Source organism: Gigantopelta aegis, chromosome 4 (genome assembly GCF_016097555.1).
Source record: "Gigantopelta aegis isolate Gae_Host chromosome 4, Gae_host_genome, whole genome shotgun sequence".
In the NCBI taxonomy this organism is placed as follows: domain Eukaryota; kingdom Metazoa; phylum Mollusca; class Gastropoda; order Neomphalida; family Peltospiridae; genus Gigantopelta; species Gigantopelta aegis.
The window spans coordinates 21,851,194-21,871,249 of record NC_054702.1 but is presented as its reverse complement, the minus strand read 5'-3'; the positions used below and the strand labels follow the sequence as shown (position 1 = coordinate 21,871,249).

General features: G+C 36.9%; 1 protein-coding gene across 1 annotated transcript in view; it reads right to left on the bottom strand.

Annotated features, from left to right (window-relative positions):
- The window catches only part of LOC121369724 (protein O-mannosyl-transferase TMTC2-like), an 88,482-nt gene that overhangs the window by 26,606 nt on the left and 41,820 nt on the right, over positions 1 to 20,056 (bottom strand). The window contains exons 2-3 of the mRNA XM_041494777.1: positions 15,393 to 15,978; positions 5,595 to 6,441 (exon numbers count right to left, since the gene is read on the bottom strand). Coding sequence (XP_041350711.1) covers positions 5,595 to 6,441; positions 15,393 to 15,978 — 1,433 coding nt within the window. The remainder of the gene's footprint in view (positions 1 to 5,594; positions 6,442 to 15,392; positions 15,979 to 20,056) is intronic.

Genomic DNA, 20,056 nt, shown 5'->3' with positions numbered 1-20,056 from the left:
ATATGTTGTATTCACTGTAAATATATAACATGATGTATCCCCCACCCCTAACCCCCAGCCAAGCATGACATTAAACAGACCTGGAAAAAAACATTCTGCCTTATATTCCCCAAATGGATATCCAGAAGAATTAACAAGACTATACGATAGCAAAATATCAAACATTCAGACGACAAAAGTGAAACATCAGTCCTGTCATGTTTATACTGATTATTTTTATTTGGGTTCCTGTTATCTGGGAGAACTAAAATGTCTACCACTAATTGTCAATTTCCTGCTAAGAAAACTTGAAAAAATCAAATCTGGATTTCAAGATGACATATAATTGTCCAATGGAAAATCAATTTCAACTAATGCAATTTTGGTGAATTAAGGATCCACAAACACGGCTGATATTGACATTGTAGGGTTTTTCATGTGGCAAGATCAAGGTTAAAATGTAAAAATCAATTTACTGCTCACAGCTTTATTGAATGACTATGGATGACATTTAGAAGCAGTATGCTTTCATCTGTCAATTTGTAAAATAATTTGTTTTCCCCGGGGATTCTGTATTTTCATATGTGTCATGACAATTTGTTATGACTTGAAAATTACCACTGTACAGATTAATAGTATGTAACAATTATTGTTCAGTCCTACTGGTGAATATGAACATAAATAAATATTAAAAATAGTCTGCTTCCATCTGTTAATGATCAATCATTTACATGTATTTATACTGGGGATTCCTTTTTAATTAATATTTGTTATTACATGTACTATTTCTCATGACATAAATATTACACGGGGCAATTTCACAAAAAATCGTAAATGTACATCTGCGAATAGCAGTTATACTGGGCACACATTTACAAGTGTTTGGCATCTATTTCACAAAGAAAATTACAATCATTACAGAAAATGGAGCATTTTAAGGACAAAAGAAAATTAAATATGTGTATTTCTAACTAAATTTGTTGTACTAAAATAGTAATAAGAATTTTGATTTAGTCCTAGATTTACATTTACGTGCAAATACTAGGCTTACAATCTTTTGTGAAACTGGGCAGAGGGCTTTATACTAAAGGGACAGATGCTAGTTTGTAAACACTAGAGCATATTTTTCACTCTTCGAGTCGTTTTTTTATACAATTGAAATCAGACATTACTTAGATTGTATGGTTTAGATTATTCATTTCCATACATCCGAAGTGTTTCCAGTCATCCTAGTGTTTAAAATACCACTAAATGCATTTTTCATATTTAAAAAAAAGCAGGTGCGTCTGAGAATTAATGGTTATGGAGAGGTGGTCTGGTCTATTTTTAAAGAGTATTTTCCCCAGTTTAACATCACAGCTTCCTATTTTGCTCTATTATAACTTTATCCAAATGTGATACAGATTTGTTGATTAACTAAAACTTGGTGTTTATTTTATGGGTAAAAACTAGAATCTGTGACTTTAATGCTTGTCCACTTGCCCAGGAGACTTGACTTGGGTTATACAATAGGACAAGAACATTTCTCTGACAAACTGTCCTACTGAACTGAACTGTTAACTGAAAATCCATTCAAATATTGCTCTGAGGCTTTCAAAAGAAATATTTGGGTGGGACAATAACATGTCAGAAGGGTCAAGTAAACTGGAGAGGAGGTTGTGCTTGGAGAAGTGGATGTTGAGTGTTAACAGACAGCCCCATATATACACAGATGCATATCCATTACAAGTACAGGGTACCTGTATATTCACTGCTGTAAAGTAGAAAAGAAACGTTATATTAAAAAACCTCACCACAGTTTATAACTATACATATTTGATGTTTATTTTGGTATAATATAGAAGATAAAAAGAAAGAATAAACCTGTTGCCACACAGGCTACTCTTACCAATAAATGTTATGTTGTAGGGATTAGCGTGCACATTCAAAGCAAGCTGTTTTAGTGCATGCCTGTCATGGGCACAGGTGTCGGCCTCGGCTAGCTCCTCCGTCCAGGACAGGTTTACCAATAAAGCAGCAAGGGATCTTTTACATGCACTTTCTAACAGAACAGTAAACATGTACAATGGTCTTTGGTGTACTAGTGGGGTATGGGTTGGGAAGGGGGAAAACTTAAGTCCATAGAGGACAATCGATCCTTTATGTAACAGGACAGGCCAATAGCCAATGGAGGCTTTTTTTTATCAATATGCCGCCAGACCCCTCTAAGCAATTTGTCGTGTGAGGCATATCGTGCCTCACCATAAGCCTAAATGCATCCCCCCCCCCCCCCTCAAAATCCTGGCTACGGGCCTGCAGGAATTAAGCAAAGCTATATAATTTGTATAAATAACTAAAATTGCTATTTGTTCTGATTTTTTTGATTTTTTGTAAAATTAATTATTAAAATATGGTTTTTAATTACTTTTTAAAACCATTACTTTCAACATAGACAGTTCTGGTTGTCACATTTTGAAATGTAATCCATCAAAGTTGTAATAATTGGCGGAATGTGCCAGTTGCTGGCTTATTTTGACAAGCATGCAGCAGTTGTTACAAGACTTGAAACTGACAGGTGGCAGACAGCATATGCCTCTCAAAATGCACAATATGTACTCATATCATGCCATATGCACAACTTTTGCTTTTCATCTTATTCTTGGCAAAATTTCAGATATATTCAGAAAATCTGAATTCTTTGTTTTCAGGAATGATAAAATACTAGTAAATCAAAAGGTTAATTCCAGTTTAAAATGGACCTTAAAATCAAAAATAAAACTTGTCTGTACAGTAATTGTTTTAATTGTGTTGTATGTCTGAACATCATAAAACTATATGGAGATTAGTGATTTTGCATCAGTTGTAACTTGTTTCAGTGGTAGGCATATCAAATTGAATATCTAAATCCTTTTCTGGATGCACAGCATCTCTATGGGGATTTTTACGTTTCAAGTATATATATACTCTAATAAATGATTGATAAGATTTTATTTGTGCTTGTTTTAGTCAGTCTGGGATCAATCCCCGTTGGTAGACTTATTGGGCTATTTCTCATTCCAGCCAGAGCTCCACGACTGGTATCCTGTCTGTGGGAGGGTGCATATATAAAAGATCCCTTGCTACTAATAAAAACCAATTCCTCTCTAAGAATATATTTCAAAATTACCAAATGTTTGACATCCAATAGCCAATGATTAATAAATCAATGTGCTCTAGTGGTGTCATTAAACAAAACAAACTTCTTTTTTTGGTGCTTGTTTTATGTCTTCAGCAGTGCTGTTTAAATAAAATCTACACAGCAAGTCTAATGAGGTCTTTTAATTTTGAGACTTATATTTTCTAGAAATAATTATCAGTTTCTAGCATTTGCTTCTAGATTGAAATATGTGAAACAAAAGATTGATTCCCACTCCACAATATGAATTTTCAGAAACAAATGATCAAGCCTTAATCAAGTTTTCTATTTACAATGTATCTAGCAGCTACATAGTGCATCTATTCGCCAACATGGCAAACAATAAAACTCAGTTATTAAGTCTGTGAATAAAGGAAGATGGCCCATATTTCATTCATCTATGGTAACATTTAGGTGTAATAAAAACCAGTCTACCATTTCTGTAATAAATAAAACTGAGCTTTCATTAATTCCAACAGTTAGATAACTGTGAAAATCAGCCAAGTGGGAAAAACCTATTATATATTTATTAATATTATCTCCATAAAGAATATACATGTTTATTAATTATTTTTGTATATAACGTTTTACATCAAAGCAGTTTTGATATGTTAATTCTAACAGATAACTGTGAAAATCAGCCAAGTGGGGAAAACCTATTATATATTTATTAATATTATCTCCCATAAAGAAAATATATTAATTATTTTTGTATATAATGTTTCACATCAAAGTAGTTTTGGTATACAAGTAAGGAAATGTTTTATTTAATGACGCACTAAATACATTTTATTTTGTGTTGGACATATGATTAAGGACCACACAGATATTGAGGGAGGAAACCCGCTGTTGCCACTTTATGGGCTACTCTTTTCGATTAGCAGCAAGGGATCTTTTATATGCACCATCCCACAGACAGGATAACACATACCACGGCCTTTGATATACCAGTCGTAGTGCACTGGCTGGAGCGAGAAATAGCCCAGTGGGTCTACCAACGGGGATCGATCCTAGACCGACCACGCATCAAGCGAATGCTTTACCACTGGGCTAAGTCCCACCCCTTTTTGGTATACAGGGTGTAAAGCAACAATAAAGCCAACTAGGCATGGGCGACTGTCCAGGTTTCAGTCCATCCCATCATTCTATAAAAATGTTTTTTGTAAATAATTTCAGTTTGGTTTGGCATAAGAAGAAAAGTAAAAGTGTTTTCGATATACCCCCCCCCCCCCGCCAATACACTGTTTTTGTGTGCAATTTACAAATCAATCAGCTCAAAAATAAATAACTTGTAGTAAATTTCATCGTATGAAAAAAGGTGTTTCCTGTGGGATGGACAATAGTTCACAGAGTGTCTGTATGGATATGACCAGAGCACAGTGTACGGTAGATCAAAAAACAACAATTAATGATTCTAGCATTGTTCAAATTTACCACTGCACTGACAGCAATTTAAAAAAAGAAGAATTTCTGCAGCAAATAAATAAGACTGAAAGGTTATTTTGCTGTATGTAGACATATTTTAAATATACTGATGTTATATACTGGCAGCTAATGTACACCAGGTGTAAACATTTTACCATCATTGAGGAGCTTTACCAACGGCACTTATGTGCCATCAGTGATGCTCACGACCTACAGCAATTTATATCGCAATGACAGCAATTGCCGTCGGTGCTGTTGTTAAGTTCGAGCCCCGTTTTCCCCTGTACCGTTCCCGCACATCCTTTGTTGTACATGTATATATATGTGTATCCTTAATTGTGAAAAAATAATAAAATTAGACGACCAAGACACATATTCACAAAAAGGTGTAAATTTACGTCTTCGACTAGCACTTACGTCTGCCCAAGATTTACGTTTACGTGCAAGAAGCACCTTATTCTCAAAGACGGTCGTAAATGTAAACGTAACTTAGTTGGACGTAAATCTACGATTTAACACTCACCGGAGAAATGAAAAATAAAAAACATTAGAAACGATGGCTACCAGGTAAATAACAAATGCGCAAAACTCAATTTCGTTTGTCGTCTGCTAACAATAACATCGCGAACGGCGAACCATGACATTTTGGTATTGGTGAGGATCCACGTTTTGGCATGAACTTGAGGATATTTCTTAAAAAGGAAAAGATAACTCAGGAGAAATTGGCCGAGTCGAAAACATCCGTTCGATCACCAACAAAAATATGTTAAATCCGTGGGCGTTCGCCATTGCAAACTGCTTCAATATTGGAACTGCTGCCAGTTTTTGTAAATAATAGTAAATAACGGCGATCGTGCTTGATTTATTATATGAACACGACTTTCGTGAATAGCTCTTCAGTCGTAGATTTACGTTTACGTGTAAAACTAGGCTTACGATGTTTTGTGAATATGGGTCCAGAGGCTTGTACATAGTTTTTCCTTTTTTCTTTTCACTTTAAAAACAAAAAATCCTAAAAATTACACCTAGCCTTTACCTTTGGCTGGATTCACCGACACTCCAGATGCATATAATTTTTCCTCCGTAATCCAGTCTTCATTGCGAATCACAGTCCGCGCACTATATAATAAAATAACAATTGCAATGGAGACAACCACTGCCCTTTTCTTCCACTTCTCCCTCATATATGTGTATAACAGATCAGCACCAAAGGCGACAAGAAGACAGAAGCCCATGCTAGGAATGTAAAGAATTCTTTCGGCTATCACAAATCCAACGTAGAAAAATAAATTGGAGGCCGGAATGAACGGGAACACCATAATAGCGAGAGACAGAATAACAACCTCGGCTGTCTGCGATGACAGCACAGAGTTTGGAATATCTTCATTACTGTCCGTTGAGCTACAGGACCCGCGGCGCGTTTTCAACCGCGCTTTCGGGAAAGAAGTCTGTTGTTTGGTATACTGTATATGAGAAGTGTGGTTTGAGACCCCATTTCCATTCATGTGAGGTTTATGAAAAGTGTCTTTTTGAGGAGCGGAATGGAGACTTTTTATTATTTGGTGAGCAAAGTAGGCTAGAGCTGTGTAAAGAAGAACTGTGGAACAGTTTCTGATATCGGTAAAAGTCTTGATCAACGGGACTGCTTCCATTGACCAATCAAAACTCAGGACTCTTGGACAGAATAGGAGCCAGACATTGAAGGCAGGAAGGAAATGATAGGTCAATGTTCTAGTGAGCAGACTGTCACAGTCGGAGGCAGGGTTGTCTGATGGGGCAAATTCCGGTGGTTTGTTGCCCATGAAGTAGACTCGGAAAACCACCAGTAAACCACCACAAACCGCAGTTAGCACCAGCCCCTCTAACAGCTTCCAAAACTTGGCCTGCAAAAGATATCAACATTTGTTTTATATGTACATTTACTATACACATTTTTAAACATTTGCAAGCCACACAATGTATAATTCTTGTAGAAATTTATATTTTTTATGTTTGATAGAGAGATACATGTACTGTTACTGACTGTGATTAAGTGTTAAATTATCGCAAACTTGGGCACCAAAATGTTTCTTAAGGGAACAGACTGCATGGTTTGCTTTTTGTTTGAGTTTCTTTCTCTTTTTGATAAAAAAATACATGTAATACTCATGCACATTGCAAAAAATAAACTACTAGTATTTTAAAGTCAATGTACAAAGTTGGTAGGTATCGGCTCCCACCCAGAGCGAGTTTAACGACTCAATGGGTGGGTATAAGGAAGGAAATGTTTTATTTAACAATGTACTCACATTTTATTTACAGATATATGGCGTTGAACATATGGTTAAGGACCACACAGATACTGAGAGAGGAAACTCGCTGTCACCACTTCATGGGCTACTCTTTTCAATTAACAGCAGTGGATCTTTTATATGCACCATCCCATAGACAGGATAGCACATACCATGGCTTTTGAGGTACCAGTTGTGGTGCACTGGCTGGAGCGAGAAATAGCTCAATGGGCCCACTGACGGGGATCGATCCCAAACCGACCATGCATCAAGCGAGCGCTTTACCACTGGGCTACATCTCGCCCCTGTGTGGGTACAAGGCCACAAAATCAGACTTTTCTCTCAATAATTAACAACTAACCCACTGTCCTGGACAGACAGCCCACATAGCTGAGGTGTATGCCCAGGGCAGCTTGCTTGAACCTTAATTGGATATAAGGACAAAAATAAGTATAAGAAAAAGAAAGAAAAGTGAAAGTTATCTCGACCTGTTCCATGTTTTCCAAACAGCTTTTCCATCCTAGTTTATAATGAGCTATGTACAGTGGATCGATTCTAGATAATGATTAATGAATAATTTATATATTTTGGGATTCATCACTGATTATCATATATATATATATTAAATTTTTTTCGCTTAAGCTTCATGTCTAAACTTCAACGGCCAACTAACATGAATTTCTTGCAATCTAAATTTAAAGCTAAAGTGTTTCGTCTAGACAAATATTTCATATAAAATTTTAATTTGGTTGAACATTTAGATTTAATGTCAAATTTCCTGTACACACCAAGCCCAGTACCTGAACTGAAAAATGATTACAAATGTATATATTCAAGCATACTGTGTACTTAGTTATGCATTATGTACATGCACTTTGAAATCACCATCAGAATATAAAACATACAAATCTTTTATTAAATATAAAATTAATTTACAAGGACCTTCCTGTCCAGAGTCAGATCCCTGATCTTATCGGAGGCCGGACTCGGGATAGGTGTGTTCGAAATCCCACAGGTATATGGACAAGTTAAACCAGTTAATAATAATAACAAGTACTTGCACAGGTGCTATACTGTTGTTTGTTTTTTTAACATGCATACATTTTACATGTCACGTTTATGATATATGTTATCCAACAAAACACGTTCAAAGACATCAATGTACATGTATACATCGGACATCTCTTTAAATTCATTTCATACATAATTCATTCTATTCATATGATAATCACTTTTGGTCTTGAATCTCATGAATTTAATGTGACTTTAGCATAAATGTTTGCTTCTTACTGAACCGAATAGGAAAGAAAATACTACTGTAATAATACATATATTACACCCCAGCAAATTATTCATCAATTCATCAATGAATGAATGAATGAATGAATGAATGAATGAATGAATGAATGAATAAATGTTTAACAACACCCCAGCATGAAAAATACATCAGCTATTGCATATCAATCTAAGATTATTTATTAATTACTAGATAAGTAAATAGTTGATCTTATGACACAAGGTCTACGTGTACCTACTTCTACCACATGTAATACACATTTTTTTTTTTAAATAGCAGCAAGGGATAATCTATACACTTTTAATAAAATGTAATACATGTATACTGTGTAGACGGTAACAATTTCAGGGTACGTCGTAAAAACAAAACAGATCATAAGTGTGTCTACTATAGGTAGGTGGTTATGGGATTGAAATCTCGTGAAATTGGATGCTGCACTGCATGTAATTTGCAAATTTTAAACAGCAGCTATAACCTTTCTTAAAATTATAAAATTTTATCTATGAACTTACAGGATATCAGGGTACATAATTTTACCCTTCATACACTCTGGCAAAAACCCAGTTTAAGTATCAGCTATAGTATTCATCTGAGATGCAAATAGTACTCAACACATTTTATTTATGGTTATGTGGCATCGGACAAATGGTTAAGGACCACACAGATATTGAGAAAGGAAACTCACTGTCACCACTTCATGAAAACCTGCTATATTTTTCGATTAGAAGCAAGGGATCTTTTATATACACTTTCCCACAGACAGGATAACACATACCATGGCCTTTGATATACCAGTAGTAGGCTAGAGCGAGAAATAGCCCAATGGGCCCACTGACGGGGATCGATCCCAAACTGACAAAAATCAAGCGAACACTTTACCACTGGGCTATGTACTGCTCCTAGATCCTTAGACTAGAGATTAACACATTAGGGATTTTATGTTCCGAGTGGCTGATTTAAAGGAAGGGACAATTAAGGCATTTGACCTGGTATGTATATTCAACGATATATAATACACATTATTGCTTAATATTAACAAGTATAATCGTATAGTTAATTAATAAAACAATTAAATGTGACGGTTATTATATATATAACAGGCGCAGCCATTTTGTATCATCAGTGAATACGCCCTCTGGCGAGCTGGTGGTTATGTAATACCTAACGTGTCACATCAGGAATTAGTCTTCAAACTGAAGAAACAAAAGATACCCGATTTTTGTAAATGCATCACAATATTCTGTAATAATAGTCATCCCAGTAAGCCAGCAACAATTATATATTTATGTTTAATACAAAATAAACCACCATTGTCAATGTGTTGAAATAATTGTATTATGGTTTGTACATAAATTAACCCACGTACTGAAATAATAATCTGAGTTTTTTCTTAGTTAATTGGTCTTTTCTTTCCGTGGCCTGTACCTGTGTTCCTGATTGGCAGGTGTATATTTAGACGGTCCCCAGACACTGTGTCTAGACACACTAAAAAGATGTGCCTCTTTTATTAAGATCACAGGGTATTGTGTGTTAACTGTAGTATGGACACCCCTCTAATCGTAATCGATCAGCCGTCTGCTTTATTACTGTAAGTAATTCTGTAAAACCCTTGATTAAATAGACTTTCCCATCTAAAATCACAAAACTGACCAATTACGTAGTCCCAAAGAAAAGAAAATTATCACTTGGGTATCGTGAGTGGTCTTTTTTGCTCGAACGTAGCATACCAATAGGCCTAATAATATGCTTCTTTTTTTCTTTGAATTTAAAAAAAAAGAAAAATACTATAACTCCATTTCGTTCTATTGATGCAAATTGAAATATATTTAGTTAAATAGTTTATTATACTATGAAGTCATTTATGTTGTTTTACAAGTCAGGTTGATGAAAGCGAAGCACCTTGTCATAAATTAGAGTGTTTGTTTACACTGTGCATAGAGCAGATGGACGGAGCTGACGTCACTTCGCCCCAAACTATACCACCGGACGTGATAAAAACGAAACAAAATGGCTGCCCCCAGTTAGCAGGAATAATCATGTTTTTTTATTAACTCTACAATTACGCTTTTTTCATTTGTTAAAGTGTCAGTATGTGTTGGTGGTCCAGGTATGCATCTTTCCAACACATAAATCTCTTGTTTGAGTTTACTCTACCTTTAAGAGGAGGTAGGAGGGTAGGAGGTAGGAGGGTAGGAGAGGAGAATGTGGTCCAGTGGTAAAACACTCGCCTCGTACGAGGTATAAATACTTTCTTTATCTCCAAAACACATCTTGTCTCACACATCCAGACAATACAAAAGGAATATCTTTTATCATGTTTACGATCATGTTTACGATTGTAATTACACACCATAAATGTCAGATGGGTGAGTTGTAATACATGTTAGTAATGACTGTCAGAGCAGGTAGCTGGTATCAGGTCATCCTGGTAGTGGGTCTCATGTTGCACATGTTATTGTTGTTTCATGCAGCTGTTGGTTAGACATGTATACAGTTATTGTAGCATGACTGCGGCATGCTTGAGCTGTTGGAAATGTGGGCTGGGCTGTAACCTGCTGGAGATTAAATTATGCAACAGATAACATGTTTCAGTGACACACACCTCCCAGTATATGCATGCACTAGTCACGATATGTTATTTTAATTTTTTTAAAGTAAGCTGGAAATTGGTGACAGGCCTGTAGACACCATATCTGAAGTGGGTAGGAACAATATTGGTGGGGATGGAGAGGGTATTGGAATCACAGCTGAATTGGGGGTTGAAATGGGGGGGGGGGGGGGGTGTTTGAAGTGGGGGGTGGGTGGGTGCAGAGTCTTCAGTACCTCTGGGCCTGGATAAATTTCACCAACTGCTATAGGTAGCAGTACATCAAATATAATTTTACTGGGTCAAAGTTTGAAGTGCACCCAACTTTTGGTAACACAGTTAATGCTACAAGTCCTTGGTGATATATTATTATTATTATAACTATAGTTCTTAATAAGAATCTTATGTTTGTTTTAATTTGACAAATTTCCCTCTTTGTATATATACATTGGTTAGACTAAGAAAGAAATGTTTTATTTAATGACGCACTCAACACATTGTATTTGCAGTTATATGGCGTCAGATATATGGTTAAGTACTACACAGATATTGAGAGAGAAAACCTGCTGTCGTCACTTGATGAGCTACTCTTTTCGATTAACAGCAAGGGATCTGTTATATGCACCATCTCACAGACAGGATAGCACATACCACAGCCTTTGATATATACCAGTTGTGGTGCACTGGATGGTCCGAGAAATAGCCCAACGGGCCCACTGACATGGTCAATCCCAAACCGACCATGCATCAAGCAAGCGCCTTGTCACTGGGCTCCTTCATTTCGTTGTTTTGTCAGCGAAATGAAGTTTTGTACTGGGATGTGTGCAGCCACTGGAACTGATTGAACACTTCTCGTTTTGACAGCCTGCACCACCAGGTTGAATTCTTTTTTAGCGAGATTCCTTGCCTCCACATCATTTCTCCGTCTGACTGTCGATTTGGGTTTTTTCGTGACTCGTATGACGGCCATTCTGCAGAACGCCACGGTTGTTCGCTTTTAGTCTCTACATGTCCGAGCCTGTCCTAGCAGCACTGGAAGATTGACCGCCCCACTCTAAGAAGAAATAGGAAGCGGGGTCAGCCCCTACTACTCTTTTTCTAGACTTTACCTTGCTTTATAGTGATACCATCTCGTATCCTCCGGAGTCGGGCCCGTCCGCACCACTATACCAAACCATGACAACTGGACTATACCCTAGTCTGATTCTCTCGTTCAGACAGATCCGGCTTCTCAAGATCTGTATTTCAGCACAGCACTACACCTTCAACATCTATCGACTGTTAATCTAGGGGTTTTCTTGACGGGATGCAACCTATCTCGTCCCTTTAAGCTGTGCACCCAAACGGCCTTAACGAGGCTACTCACGTGGACATATCGATCGGACTTTAAACTTTTAGATCTGAATTAAAAAGTTTATGTCAAAATTACTTCTTTTTTTAAAAAATATTATTAAATAGTCCGATCCTCTCCTTTCTCTTATTTAATTTTGGACTGTCCTTCTAAAATGCTCTAAATTATATAAATATTCAGCCGAGCAGTCAATTCTTTTTATTTTTGGCTTGTAATCTTTTTTTTTTTTTTTTTTATTCTATTAACTTTTTTACGAATTGCTATTTTCAAAATTCTGCCCATTTTCACCCCCCCCCCCCCCCATCCCGAGTCAGGCCACCGATCTTATCGAAGGGCCGGACTCGGGATGGGCGTGTTCGAAACCCTAGTGGTATATGGACACATTAAACTAGTTATCATCATCTGATGACTACATGTCAGAATTACCAAATGTTTGACATCCAATAGCTATACCAATGTTATGTACCATATACAGTGAAGCCTCTCAAAACCAGATCCTCTGTAAATCAGAATCCCCTCAAAACCGGACATTTTTCATGGTCCCTTTTTATATATCTGTTCAGAAGAGAACCTCTCTAAACTGGATACCTCTTAAAATCAGACTTTTACTCATTCCCTGGTCTAGAGGAGTCTGGTTTAGAGGAGTCTGGTCTAGAGGAGTCTGGTCTAGAGGAGTCTGGTTTAGAGGAGTTTAACTGTATCACCTCTTACTCAGCAATAACATCAAATAGCAACCACCTGTTACTCAGCAATAACATCAAATAGCAACCACCTCTTACTCAGCAATAACATCAAATAGCAACCACCTCTTACTCAGCAATAACATCAAATAGCAACCACCTCTTACTCAGCAATAACATCAAATAGCAACCACAGTTTTACATTTTTCAAATGTTACTGCAGGGCTCACAGAGTGTATTGGAAAGTGCAAGACCACTGACAATGCAAAGGTCTAGGAGATGGAAATTTGAGGGTCTGTGGGACCTAAACCTTTTGAGGGAGATTTCGGAAACAATTTTGAATTTCATCCGTTAAAATACAGCATTTCGAGCCTTCTGAGCACAACAGCAGGAAAAAGTGTGGTGGGGGAGAGGGGGCATGGTCCATGCGGTCCCTGTACTGCAATTGTCAGACACTGGCATGGTTATACATGTAGTTCTCACATTGTTTTCACCTGAGAATTAAAGGGCGGGACGTAGCCCAGTGGTAAAGTGTTCGCTTGATGCACGGTTGGCCTGGGATCGATCCCCGTTGGTGGACCCATTGAGCTATTTCTCATTCCAGCCAGTGCACCACAACTGGTATATCAAAGGCTGTGGTATGTACTACCCTGTCTGTGGGACGGTGCATATAAAAGACCCCTTGCTGCTAATAGAAAAGAGTAGCCCATGAAGTGGCGACAGTGGGTTTCCTCTCTCAATATCTGTGTGGTCCTTAACCATATGTCTGATGCCATATAATCATAAATAAAATGTGTTGAGTACGTCGTTAAAAAAAAAAAAATTCCTTCACCTGGGAATTGATGCCCCACCACCGGCCTCGGTGGCGTCGTGGCAGGCCATCGGTCTACAGGCTGGTAGGTACTGGGTTCGGATCCCAGTCGAGGCATGGGATTTTTAATCCAGATACCGACTCCAAACCCTGAGTGAGTGCTCCGCAAGGCTCAATGGGTAGGTGTAAACCACTTGCACCGACCAGTGATCCATAACTGGTTCAACAAAGGCCATGGTTTGTGCTATCCTGCCTGTGGGAAGCGCAAATAAAAGATCCCTTGCTGCCTGTCGTAAAGAAGAGTAGCCTATGTGGCGACAGCGGGTTTCCTCTAAAAACAGTGTCAGAATGACCATATGTTTGACGTCCAATAGCCGATGATAAGATTAAAAATCAATGTGCTCTAGTGGCGTCGTTAAATAAAACAAACAAACTTTGATGCCCCACCATGTATTATATCTTGCTTATATCTCCAGTATACGAAACAAGGTGAGGATTACATTTACACAGTGACACATATCTAAACTGGACCACACTGGGGACCTAATATTTATCCAATTTAGACAGGATCCGGTGGTTAGAGACTCGCATCTTAGAATTTAGGACATTTCGGAACCATGAAACTTGGCCAGTTTTGTTCAGGGTCCAGTTTATACAGGTTTCACAGTAACTACATGTCCAGTATGCCAGTGTGAAACAATGTAGTAACATGAGTAACATGTTAAGAAGTTTAATTCATTATCTCCCTATGGATTCTAGAATAAAGTTTATTAACCCACAGTTGATTTCTCAAAGTGCGTACATACATACATGTATAAGTACCCCATCAGAATACACCAGGGCCCGTGCTTATACAATTTCACAGTCTAGACTCCAATCTTTAATGACGTCCCATGTAAGTAATTTGTATGGCGTTCCCATGACATTAAAGTCTCAGACTCCATTAGAGTCTTGAGTCTAGACACTAACAGTTTTATAAGCCCAGGGCCAGTTCAACTTCATTTACCCAGCCACTCCTGGAACCATCAGTTGGTTTGTCCAATCACTAAATCAAATACACTTTTTACTTTACTCTCGCAAGGTTTGCATTACAATGTGCCAAGTTCGCCATGTGCAAATTAAAATAATAAAAGATGATTTTTATTATAATAAATTTGGCCAAATAATTTCATGTAATGATTGATATTTTGATGGAAAATGTTTTTTTGGTAAATAATATTAGTTTGATTTGACATAAAAAGAATTTTAAGTAAATGGGTTTTTTGAAATAACAAAAACACCCCACACTATTGGAAAACAGTCAGCTCAGAAATAAATAACTTGTAGTGCATACATTTGTATCATGGTGAACAAAATGCTATTCCCTGGTGGAAAGGACTATAGGTTTGTGCAATTTAAAAAGTTTTTATAGATAATTTGTCAAAAATATTTGATCACCCAGACCTACATGCATAGTCCGTCCGATCCTCCAAAAATGTTTTTTTTTTGTAAATAATTTCGGTTTGGTTTAACGTAAGAATAAAATAAAAGTATTTTGGGAATAACAAAAAAATAATATATATATATATATATATATTTTTGTGTCTAATTTAGAAAACAATCGGCTCAGAAATAAATAACTTGTAGTCAATTCCATAAGCATAAAAAAGGTGTTCCATGTGAGACGGACTATAGCTATTTCTAATGACATATTAATATAGATAAACATTAAAATAGGCTAGACACCAACTAGCCAATACACTATGCCTAGATGATATTACTGTTGGTTTTTTGCACTGTATTAATAATAATGTGCATGCATTTTGCTTAATTATTACCACAGAGTAACTATGACTCACCATAGTTAATATATGTAATTTCATTATATCCAGCAGCTTGACGCGGTTGTAAATAAACGTGTCATAAATGGCACACACGGCCAACACAGCTATCCCTTGCTCCTTAGTCAACATACTGGCCGTGGAGAACGAATACACAGCACCCATAAACCACCACCGCACCCAGGCTTGATCCCGTGCACTACGGCACTCCACATACTTCATGTAACTGAGGAAAGCTAGCAGAAAGAAGAGACACGCCCCAACATCAGCCCGCCCCACCACCCCAGCCACCGCCTCCGTGTGAACGGGGTGTGAGGCAAATAACAGACCGGCAGTGAGCGTCGGCAGGCTGCGTTTGAGGAATATCCTCGCGAGGTGCGTGAAGACCGCCGTGACGAGAGTGTGGAGTAAGACATTTCCGAGGTGGTACCCCCACGGGTCGAGTTCCCCCAGGATGTGGTTCAGACGGAATGAGAGGACACATAGCGGCCGGTACGACTTGTGGGATCCGCTGTGGGTCAGTGGCGTCCCCCAGAAATCATCGTAGAAGATGTTCAGGAGTGGAGTCTCTGGCAGCAAGTCGGGATTCTTCTGGATCGCTCGACTGAAAAATTAATAAAATAAAATAAATTAACTTTTATAAAAATCACTCGACTAAAAAATTAAAAAACAAAAATAAAATTTTATATACCAAAAAAATTCTTAGAGTACTGCTAAAGCAATACATGTCCCTTAGTGGGCTCCCAATTTTTTTTCGTATTCCTAAATTCAAGGGTTATATAACTGTGAAAAATGGGTAAATTGCCATGAAAATCAAACTTGATCTGTAATAGTACTTTATAAAGGTATTCACAAAACAAAAACAAAGTCCGGAAAACTAATTTTTCTATCTCCTAATTAAGTTCAAAGGCCATAACTATGTAAGCTTACCATAAATTCTAAGGGCTCGTTTATTTGGAAATGTGTTACAATGACAATAAACTCAAGATTTGAAACAGTTAATGTATACATTTGTACACAAATGACCAAGAAACTCTATTATACAATGTATTTAATCACGGAATTTATACTTGATTAATTTGTTGAAATGAGTCAAATTTCCAATGTTCGATGATATTGCTTAATCAGAACAGCAATCTATTTTGAATTTTTTTTATCTCATTTCCTCCACGGGAAATTACATGTATTGAAGAAAGTAGAAGTAATTGCATATAATTTAATAATTATGTAAATCAAGAGGCATAAAAACTAAACACACTGGGGGCAAATTGCCATCAGATTCCATGTATTATTGCTACAGAAAACCTGTCTATGTAGGACCACCCAAGCTAAGATATTAAACATGAATAAAAGTAATAATCTATCATGGGTGTCAGAAAATGACAGCTATCGGATGAGCCAATTACATTAATTTGCTTTTCAACTGGTTTAGGAGGTGGGGGGGGGGGGGGGGGGGGGGGGGGGGGGGGTTGAATGAATGAATGAATGAATGAATGAAAGAATAAATGTTTAATGTCACCCTAGCACATAAATACACATTGGCTATTGGGTGTCAAACAAAAGTAAGAACATGAATACATCATCTTCATGGCTAAGGTGGGTAGGGGACCAGTGCCCCAATTCCAGTGCTTATGGTTATTTTCATATGCAATTTAAAAGACCTACATGTAGCCTACTCAAGTATGAATTAAAGTCACACACCCAAGTTTCAACTCGTGAATAATACGCATTAAGTTTCATGGCTAGCTCTGGCACTCACCAAATTCGCTAATTAAAGTTTAATAGACAATTTGGCGAATTGTATTGCTCACCCAGAGTTAGCCCTGAGTTTGGATAATCTACAAACCTGTAACACATTTGCATAGGGTTACAATAGACTGAAATGATGGGAAATGGGGAAATACCCTCTAAAATAGTCTAGAACTAAGCTTCATATGCATTTTTAGAATTATAAAAAATGCATTTTGTGGTATTACAAACACCAGGATGACCAGAAATACTTTGGATGTTTGGAAATGAATAATCTAAACAATAACATACAAGTAATGTCCAATTTCAGTTATCAAAAGCTGCTCTAAATGCAAAATAGTGCTGTAGTGTTTAATAACTAGGGTTCGTCACTTTAATACACAGTTGGCAATTACACAATGTTCCTATTATAGCAGACCGACTGTATATTCTAATACGGTGCATACAGGTAAACTTGAAAAGAACTGTCTTGGTGGAATTAGTGTTGGCGCATAAATCACAGCATTAAGCTGCTTATGTCATAATGATGTATGTCTGTGTCAACGTTTATGTCTGTAATAATTATTATTCCATGCATTCAAGTTATCTGCACAATGCGCCATGTAATTTGTGACGAGTTATGAAGTTACACCCAGTTTTATGTTTATAAACATGTTAATTTTACTTGAACATTTCCCTTTTATTGTCTGTCCATCAGTTGCGTTTGAAAGGAGAGTGGGTGTTGGTGGTGTTGTGTTTGAGGACAAGCCCTCCTTCTCTGCTCAAAGCGAATATTCCTTTTTTTTAAATATTGATCTGAGGCAGAAACTTTGCTTGCCATACTCTAGACCCCTCCTTCATAAATTCCAGCACACACACCTGTACATCAATATAAACATACAGGTAAATGTGTCTACTTGCCCTGAAGATGAAATGTCAGAGACACCAAATGTTTGACACCCAATAGCAAATGATTAATTAATCATCGTGTGCAAACATAAATCCAATTTACCATACAATTTGCAATTAGAACTTTAAACCCAGATGGACACTCAAAGTTTCAAAACATTGTTACAGTACGGGTCCAGAGAATTAGCAAAACATTGTTACAGTACGGGTCCAGAGAATTAGCAAAACATTTTAGGTATAATTAAACATAAATGGTAATTTATGAAGAATTTTTTTATTTACATGTACACATGTACATTGAATTATATTTTTTTTAAATGTTATTCGAGTTGATATGGGTTTAAAATATAATAATATATTTTCATATGAATTTGGTTTTTTTCATTATAGAGTCAATTCATCAGTTCCTTTTTGATGCAAACAAACTATACCAGTCTTATGTCCAATACTGTCCAACCAAGGTTTATGTATAATTAAAAATAATTATTTAGAAAATTTTATATGGAAAATGATCTTTTGTAACAATTGGTGTTAGTAACAACTGGTGTTGGTTAAAAAAGCAAGAAACAACCCAAAGGTGTAAAAGAGTGCAGATTGAAAGAACTAAGTAAATGTATGTACAGCTTGGGATAATGTGTTGAGGTGTGAATCCCCGAGCTTAGTAACTTATCACATAGGTTTGTAAGATAATACCAGAATGTTGAGCTGCCAGACCGAGATGGACGGATATGGCGTTTGAACCGGTTTGCCAAAATACACAGGAAAATTTCATCCTAAGCTTTACCAACAGTTTTGCACAAATATGACACGCTTTTTCGTCCCATTGACACGGATAAGGTAAACAGTAATAAGCTGAAATGTTACAAAAGTAATTCTGTTCAAAAGCTGAAGTTAAATATGGAGTTGACGTATTAGCAGTGGGGGAAACTGCTGACTTTGTGGTTAGAGCTTTCATTGAAATGTATCAGAATTATGTTGTAACTTTTGGATTTGTTTATACCACAACAATATATATATATTTTTTTTTTATTTACTGTGTATACAGATGTTTATACAACTGTACATATCCATGTATATCTTGTTTAAATGTGTGTAAAAAAGTAAGTGTTAATGCTCTCTGATGCATGACACATTTAGCTTTAAATATTAAAAGTTTCATTTCAAAGGACGACTGATTTGATATATATACACCCACAGGTACATACAAATACATGGATATGTAAATAAGGTTAGGGCGACACATTATACAATATAAAATTTTCTTTTATCATTGTAAAAAAAAAAAAAAAAAAACTACTTTGTAGGAGAAAATGGAGTGTTTATTTATTTTTTTATTTTTTTAAATTTCAAAATAATGCCAACCAAATGACTAAATCATTGGCAAATTGGCATCATTAAAGATTTCCAAGTACTTAATGGCAAATTAATCCAAACCACTGAATTGAAAGGAAAGGAATGTTTAACAGCACCTCAGCACATGTTTGACTAACTTATTTGGTGTTTAACACATCACTGCTATGTCACTTGGTTTAGAGTTAGAGGAGTCACCTGCTATCACCACATACATCTAGGTACAATTAATCCAAGGAAAAGAAGCTAGGGTCTTTTGTAATTAAAAACTTCCTTTTAGTGAGCACAGTAATGGGTACATACCATATATGCTTTGATGTATCAGTCATGCCAGGAACATGTATGTGTGTATGGGTTTGGGAATCAATTCCCTCCCAGGTCTAGAACATTTTCTTTTTCTCAATATTTTTATGGAGCATGACTCGCCTCCCCCATAATAAACCCTATAGAATACCATGCACACGCACCTGCATTGTGTACTAATTAGAATGGGAGGGGGGGGGGGGAGAGAGAGACAGACAGAGAGAGAGAGAGAGGAGGGAGGGAAGGAGTGAGAGAGAGAGAGAGATTGAGAGATTGAGAGAGAGAGAGAGAGAGAGAGAGAGAGAGAGAGAGAGAGAGAGAGAGAGAGAGAGAGAGAGTTCTTCAAAGGTGATTGATCCTACGACGCACTGCATCTCAGGCGAGTGCTCTAC